Source organism: Piliocolobus tephrosceles, chromosome 14 (assembly GCF_002776525.5).
Source record: "Piliocolobus tephrosceles isolate RC106 chromosome 14, ASM277652v3, whole genome shotgun sequence".
In the NCBI taxonomy this organism is placed as follows: Eukaryota; Metazoa; Chordata; class Mammalia; order Primates; family Cercopithecidae; genus Piliocolobus; species Piliocolobus tephrosceles.
The window spans coordinates 8234568-8242813 of record NC_045447.1 but is presented as its reverse complement, the minus strand read 5'-3'; the positions used below and the strand labels follow the sequence as shown (position 1 = coordinate 8242813).

The following is an 8246-nucleotide window of genomic DNA, read 5'->3' as shown; positions in this document are numbered from 1 at the left end:
AAATAAATAAATAAATAAATAAATAAATAAATAAAATTAGCTGGGTGGTGGTGGTGGGTGCCTGTAGTCCCAGCTACTTGGGAGGCTGAGGCAGGAGAATCGCTTGAACCTGGGAGGTGGAGGTTGCAGTGAGCCGAGATCGTGCCACTGCATTCCAGCCCAGGTGACAGTCCGAGACTCCATCTCAAGACAAAACAACAAAAAAAAGTTTTTCAAATGCTCCCCCCTTTTTTAATCACAAAGGAAAGTGTTACAGGATGCACACATGTGTCCGGCACCAGTGCTTTGTGTCGGGCGAGCATCCAAGCACAGCAGTCTGCATGGTGATTAGCAGCTCGTGCTGAAACAGCCTGTCCGCAGGGTTCTTGAGATGCATGGAGCAGGCAGTGCATGGGTACTTTGCTTTTCTCTGGCTTTCCCCACCTTGGAAAGAAGTCATCATGATTTCTCGCTGTTCTACCCAGTGTCTCCCGGTCTTGGATGGTGCAGTCCACTCTGAGCTCTTCTGCTTCATTCATGGCATGGGGACAGTGGTTTATCTACCTAAATACAGGAAGGGGACTCTCAGGGCTTATTCCAACCCTACAGTTGACATTTTTGTTTTGTTTTTGTCTCTAAGGGTCAGGTGCCTACTCTGATCAACCATGGTGATTCTATAGATTTTTTTAAATTGTATCTTTTAAACTTTTATATCATTTTTAGACTTCTCCTGAATCTTTAAAAATAGAAGTTGTCCACGTGTTTAGAAGGTTTTCTTATTGTGGCTATAGCTCAGGGGATTAAAATACACATTCACAATTGAGTTTGGCACATGGTTTAACAGATTAATAATTCCAGCTCATGTGTTCTTGGTCTTTTATTTTTATTTTTGCCAGATGTCTTTTTTTCCCCATTTTTTAAAGTTGTGAGGTACAGTATACATGCAGAAGAGTGTAAAGTACTTATATTGAGTTTAACATGTAACTATGAACAGTCACCTTTATGATCCAGCACCCAGGACAAGAAATAGAGCAGGCCCAGCACCTGTGAAACCTTATGTCTCCCTCGCAGTCCTTCCCAACTCTAGAGTAGCCCCTGTCATGAAAAATGCTACCATAGTCACTTCCTAGCTTTTCTTTGTAGTTTAATGGTTATATATATGTAGCCCTAAAAATGTATTTCAGGGGTATTTCTTTTTATTGGTAGAACTCATGGCTGAAGTAAAATTTTCTTAGGCTTGACCAAGAAGTCATGTTCTCTAAGTCTGTCTGTCTGTCTTTTGGTTTACATTAAACTTCATTTAAACTCATGAAATGTATGAAAAACAGAAAACTGTCTAAATCTACAAAATGTAGCCTTCATTATTGTTCTCTAAAACCATAGTTGTAAATTTTGATGAGGAAATATTGATTGGTTTTCAAGTATAAGATGAGCCTCCTTTTTAAAGAGTATTTTATATAAAGAGCAAAATAATACATTAGCTTGAAGACGAGATAACTACATCTTAGGTTATCTTTGATGTAAAGATAACCTAAGACCATCACAAATGGCTAGATCTGTGATAGAACAGGCATAGTAAAATGTTCATTGTAGAAGAGAGGTTGTGGCTATGTAGCTTTCACTATACAGTTGTCAGCTGTTCCGTATACTTGAAAACTGTCGTAACGAAATATTGGAAGGGAATCATAGAATAAGAAAATATCTCTTTAAACTCTGCCATGGGAGAGTCAATAATTTAAGCAGTCTGTCTTTATTTCCTTCCATCCATTAATATTCATAATTTATTTCTAAGGTTTAAAAATATAGCTGAGTAGAATTTGAAGGAAAAAGTACACAACACTTTAAAAGAAAAAATAAAATAAAAAAAATATATATATACACAGCTGAGGATTTGGGTACCTTTAAATGTTTTCTTCTTCACTTTCAGTTTTTCTTTAACATCAGCACTGATGACCAAGAAGGCCTTTACAGTCTTTATTTTCACAAATGCCTTGGAAAAGAATTGCCAAGTGACAAGTTTTCATTCAGCCTTGATGTGAGTACTGTTTGGAGACTGTTCTACGTGGATTTTGTCAGCATAAAATGCAAGATTTATTTCTGTATAAGGTTAGATTTTAAGAACACTTAAGAAAAGAATGTGGACAGACACACATCCTTGCCACTGTGCGCGATACTTCAGCAGAGGATTCATAGGAAAATACACAGCAATTAGGATGTGTCTGCACTTCAACCTGTGCATTAAGAATGTGGTTGTTTTGGCTGGGCATGGTGGCTCATGCCTGTAATCCCAGCACTTTGGGAGGCTGAAGTGGGCAGATCATCTGAGTCCAAGAGTTTGAGACCAGCGTGGGCAACATGGCAAAACCCTCTCTCTACAAAAAATATGAAAAATTAGCCAGGCGTGGTGGTGCACACCTTTAGTCCCAGCTACTCAGGAGGATGAGGTGGGAGGATTTCTTGAGCCCAGGAGGCAGAGGTTACAGTAAACCGAGACTGCATCACTGCACTCCAGCCTGAGCAAAAGGGTGCGACCCTGTCTCAAATTTAAAAAAAAAAAAGGGGGGGTGGGTGGTTGTTTGCTGGTACTCAACTTTTTTTTTTTTTTTTTTTTGATATGGAGTTTCATTCTTGTTGCCCAGGCTGGAGTGCAATGGCATGATCTTGCCTCACCGCAACCTCCACCTCCTGGGTTCAAGCGATTCTCCTTCCTCAGTCTCCCGAGTAGCCAGGATTACAGGCACCTGTCACAATGCCTGGCTAATTTTTTTTCTTTTCGAGACAGTCTTGCTCTGTCACCCAGGTTAGAGTGCAGTGGTACAATCTTGGCTCAGTGCAACCTCCGCTTCCTGGGTTCAAGCGATTGTCCTTTCTCATCCTCCCAAGTAGCTGGCGTGCCACCACACCCAGCTAATTTTTGTATTTTTAGTAGAGACAGGGTTTCACCATGTTGCCCAGGCTGGTCTTGAACTCCTAACCTTGTGATCTCCCTGCCTTGGCCTCCCAAAGTGCTGGGATTACAGGTGTGAGCCACTGCGCCCAGCCCTAATTTTTTTTGTATTTTTAATAGAGATAGGATTTCACCATGTTGGCCAGGCTGGTGGTGAACTCTTGATCTTAGGTGATCCTGATCCACCTGCCTCAACCTCCCAAAGTGCTGAGATTATAGGCGTAAGCCACCATGCCCAGCCGCTGGTACTTACTTTCTTAAGCTTAAGTGAAACAGCTGAGATTCCAAATTGCTGAATAAGGGATGATATGTACCTGAAAAGTAAAAATTAATTTCATGCTGGTTTCAGATTGAGATCACAGAGAAGAATCCTGACAGCTACCTCTCAGCAGGAGAAATTCCTCTCCCCAAATTATACATCTCAATGGCCTTTTTCTTCTTTCTTTCTGGGACCATCTGGATTCATATCCTTCGAAAACGACGGTAAATTATTACTTCCTTGAGCCCTTCAACTTAAGAGTGTGTTGAGATTTGAATAATTCCACTGTTTGCTGGCTTCTGAACCTGGAGGCAGTTGGTGCTAAGCAGTGTTGTTCCTTTCAAAGGGCATCTACCCGGAAACAGTATGAAGATTGTGCGGTAGCGTTGTGGTGTGGGAGCCCTTTGCGTGCCTTGGTGTCTGTGCACTTCCTGTTGTTTTGTTTAAAAAGTAAATCTAAATTTTTTTTTTTTTTTTTTTTTGAGACATAGTCTTGCTCTGTCTCCCAGGCTGGAGTGCAATGGCATGATCTCAGCTCACTGCAAACTCTACCTCCCGGGTTCATGCCATTCTCCCACCTAAGCCTCCCAAGTAGCTGGGACTACAGGCGCCTGCCACCACGCCCGGCTAATTTTGTTTTTGTATTTTTAGTAGAGGTGGGGTTTCACCATGTTAGTCAGGATGGTCTCGATCTCCTGATCTCATGATCTGTCCACCTGGGCCTCCCAAAGTCTTGGGATTACAGGCATGAACCACCACGCACGGCCCTAAATATTTTTAATAGTATACAAGCAGAATAGACTGTACAAAGCTACGTGTTGCCATGGTGGAGATCCCACAGTCCAGGACTGAGAGTAAACACATGGGTCTCATTCAGGGACTGTTGCTTCTGGAGAGGAAGTTAGTGACGATGAGCACTGCCTGGTGAGAGCATGGAATTACTGCTTAGAACTGAAGGTCTTGGCTCAAAGCTGCGCCGGGATAGATTTTCTGCATTGACTTCCAGATGCTTGTCACTGGACAAAACCTCTTCAAAGCCCATCTGCCTGGGTTTTAGCCTGTTTTTTCTGAAACCCCTGAGGCTTTAACTTCCTGTACTCGGTTCTTGAGGGGAGCAGCTGCATGTACGTGAATTCTTTCTCCCTCCAAGACAATTGAAAACAAAATGTTCACTTAGGGAATTGTGTAAAGTGTTTATTATAATGCTCATAAACTCAGTAAATGATGGTATCCGAATATGCTATTATAATATGGATTGATTTAAATTCATAGAATAATTAAACACCCTGAAATACCTCTTTCTCTGCAGCACTGGGGTGGAAATTGAGACTTCTTTAGTCCCTGGTAGCTTGATTGTCTTCTAATGAACATGCTCAGAGTCTGGTATATTAGACTCTGGCTGGGTTCACTTGCTGGTACCTATTTGTTGTGATATCCTGTATACCCACCAGATAGAAAGAGTTTCTTGTTTACTTGGGAAGGACCTACATAATCATGTTTGGACTAGATTTTCAAGGAGCAATTACTAAGAAAGAATCCTGTGGGCTGGGCGTGGTGGCTCACACCTGTAATCCCAGTGCTTTGGGAAGCCAAGGCAGGAGGATCACTTGAGTCTGTGAGTTTGAGACCAGCTTGGGCAACATAGCAAGACCTCCTTTTTTTTTTTTTTTTTTTTTTTTCGAGATGGAGTCTCACTGTCTCCTCTAGCCCCCAGGCTGGAGTGCAGTCCTAATCTTGACTCACTGCAACCTCCACCTCTGGGTTCAAGTAATTATTGTGCTTCAGCCTCCAAAGTAGGTGGGATTACAGGCATGTGCCAACACACTCAGCCAATTCTTATATTTTTAGTAGAGATGGGGTTTCACCATGTTGACCAGGCTGGTCTTGAACTGCTGACCTCGGGTAATTCACCTGGCTCAGTCTCCCAAAGTGCTAGGATTACAGGCATGAGCCACCACACCTGGCCCAGCAAGACCCCATTTCTACAAACAAATTTAAAAATTATCCAATCGTGGACTGGGAGTGGCAGCTAATGCCTGTAATCCCAGCACTTTGGGAGGCTGAGGTGGGCGGATCATGAGGTCAGGAGATTGAGACCATACTGGCTAACACAGTGAAACCCCATCTCTATTAAAAATACAAAAAATTAGCCGGGCATGGTGGTGGGTGCCTATAGTCCCAGCTACTCAGGAGGCTGAGGCAGGAGAATGGTGTGAACCCAGGAGGTGGAGCTTGCAGTGACCTGAGATTGTGCCACTGCACAAAATAAAAAAATAATAAAAAGTTATCCAGTTGGCCGGGCGCGGTGGCTCACGCATGTAATCCCAGTACTTTGGGAGGCTGAGGCGGGTGGGTCATGAGGTCAGGAGATCGAGACTATCCTGGCTAACACGGTGAAACCCCGTCTCTACTGAAAATGCAAAAAATTAGCCGGGCATGGCGGCGGGCGCCTGTAGTCCCAGCTACTTGGGAGGCTGAGGCAGGAGAATGGTGTGAACCCGGGAGGCGGAGCTTGCAGTGATCCAAGATCACGCCACTGCACTGCAGCCTGGGCGACTGAGTGAGACTCTGTCTCACAAGAAAAAAAAAAGTTATCCAGTTATGGTGGTGCACATCTGTAGTGCTCACTACTTGGGAGGCTGAGGTGAGAGGATTGCTTGAGCCCAAGGGTTGGAGGCTGCAGTGAGCTATGTTTGTACCACTGCATTCCAGCTTGGGACACAGAGTAAGATTCTGTCTCTAAGAAAGAAAGAGAGAGAGGCAGATGGAAGGAGGGAAAGTTATAAAAATTTAGGCCATAAACGTTTTTGGGTGTGTTTTGTTTTGTTTTGTTTTGTTTTGTTTTGTTTTGTTTTTGAGACACAGTCTTGTCTGTCGCCTAGGCTGGAGTACAGTGGCGAGATCTCAGCTCACCGCAACCTCTGTCCCCCAGGTTCAAGCAATTCTCTTTCCTCAACCTCTCGAGTAGCTGGAATTACAGGTGCCCGCCACCATGCATGGCTAATTTTTGCATTTTTAGTAGAGACAGGGTTTTGCCATGTTGGCCAGGCTGGTCTTGAACTCCTGACCTCAGGTGATCCACCTGCCTTGGCCTCCCAAAGTGCTGGGGTTACAGGCGTGAGCCACTGCGCCCAACCTCAGTTTTTTTTTTTTTAAAGAACTACTTTTTTGCCTTTACTGGAAAAGTAAGAACTAGGAGTCAGACCTGATTTCAGGTGTGAACTTGGACAGTGACTGCCTGTTTACCTTGCTTCACTCTAAATCTCTTTTTTCTTGGCTATGAAACTGGGATGGTAATAGTTAATTACTCTGCCTTCCTGTAAGAGTCTGGGATTCTTAGACTTGTTCTGTGATTCCCCCTAAGAAAATATATATGAGGGCTTTCCAAATCAGGGTGCCATCCAAATATGAGGAATTTTTTTTTTTTTTTGAGACAGAGTCTTGCTCTGTTGCCCAGGCTGGAGTGCAGTGGCCGGATCTCAGCTCACTGCAAGTTCCGCCTCCCAGGTTTACGCCATTCTCCTGCCTCAGCCTCCTGAGTAGTTGGGACTACAGGCGTCCACCACCTCACCCGGCTAGTTTTTTGTATATTTTAGTAGAGACAGGGTTTCACAGTGTTAGCCAGGATGGTCTCGATCTCCTGACGTTGTGATCCGCCCATCTCGGCCTCCCCAAATATGAGGTATTTATAAAATAGTTTAGTAGCCAGGGATTCAGTGGTGTTTTAATTTCCTTTAGTTATTGGTGGCAATAGTCATTGTCACTGGTTCACTTATACCAAATTGTGGTAACAGTTTTATTTTTTATTTTATTTTTTTTGAAACAGAGTCTTGCTCTGTCACCAGGCTGGAGTGCAGTGGCGCAGTCTTGGCTCACTGCAACCTCTGCCTTCCAGGTTCAGGTGATTCTTCTGCCTCAGCCTCCCAAGTAGCTGGGACTACAGGTGTCTGCCACCATGCCCAGCTAATTTTTGTGTTTTTAGTAGAGACAGAGTTTCACCCTGTTGACCAGGGTGGTCTTGATCTCCTTACCTCATGATCCACCCGCCTCAACCTCCCAGTATGTTGGGATTACCGGCATGAGCCACCGCGTCCAGGCCATAGTAACAGTTTTCAATCTGTGGTTAAATGAGGCTGACCTGTTGTGTACAAGTCTCACCTCTAATTTTTGTTGGAGTATAGTGTGGTCTCATTTAAGTCCTGCCCATGTTTTCCCGGGAGTCTTAGAGTCAGTTCTGATAGGCTGGAAACCCACATGATATAAAGGCATATGACCAAGGCAGCCAGGCACATTTCACTGGCCCCTGAAAGCTGGAAGCAACTGAGAGATCTTTGCCTAATTTATTGAGGCCCAGAGAGGGGAAACGAGAGCCAGTGTCACCCAACAGAGCTGGGACTGGAACCCGAGTCTGCTTGCTAGTATGTATCAAGGCCCCTCCCAACTTCGAGTGTAGGGAGAACTAGTATTTGAGCTGAGGTCGGTGAGGCTTGTTCTTTCCATCACATCTCTGCCCCATCGTAGATGTTCTAACCATGGACTGCAAGTCAAGGTTGCCAGAGCGTGTGAATGAGCACAGCTCTTTGTGGTGGGTGGTTTTACACTCTGGGTAAATCTCATTGGCATTCAGTAGTTCCAAACTATTCTGGTCTTGACTTCCCTTTTGACCTTCAAATAGGTGGGCACTGGAACAGGAAAGTACCAAGGGGGAAATGAGCCCAGAAACTGACATCCCTTTGTGGCAAACTCTCATTCTCACTCGGTGCCAGGCCCCTCTCCTGCGGTATTGTTCCCCTTCATTTCCTGTCCCCTCTCCCACTCCTTCCTAGCCGTGGAGAACTGCTCAAATGTGTTGCATATACATTTTTGGACTTTCTTTTTCTTTTTTTTTTTTTGAGACCTAGTCTCACTCCATGCCCCAGGCTGGAGTGCAGTAGCGCAATCTCGGCTCACTGCAACCTCCGCCTCCTGGGTTCAAGCAATTCTCCTGCCTCAGTCTCCCGAGTAGCTGGGCTTACAGGTGCATGCCACTACGCCTGGCTAATTTTTGTATTTTTAGTAGAG

The 8246-nt window shown here is 44.4% G+C and overlaps 1 protein-coding gene across 2 annotated transcripts in view; it reads left to right on the top strand.

Moving 5' to 3' along the window:
* The window catches only part of GPR107 (G protein-coupled receptor 107), an 84419-nt gene that overhangs the window by 32619 nt on the left and 43554 nt on the right, over positions 1 to 8246 (top strand). For both annotated transcript variants that reach the window (XM_026457161.2, XM_026457160.2), the window contains exons 8-9: positions 1907 to 2014; positions 3276 to 3409. In XM_026457161.2, coding sequence (XP_026312946.1) covers positions 1907 to 2014; positions 3276 to 3409 — 242 coding nt within the window. The remainder of the gene's footprint in view (positions 1 to 1906; positions 2015 to 3275; positions 3410 to 8246) is intronic.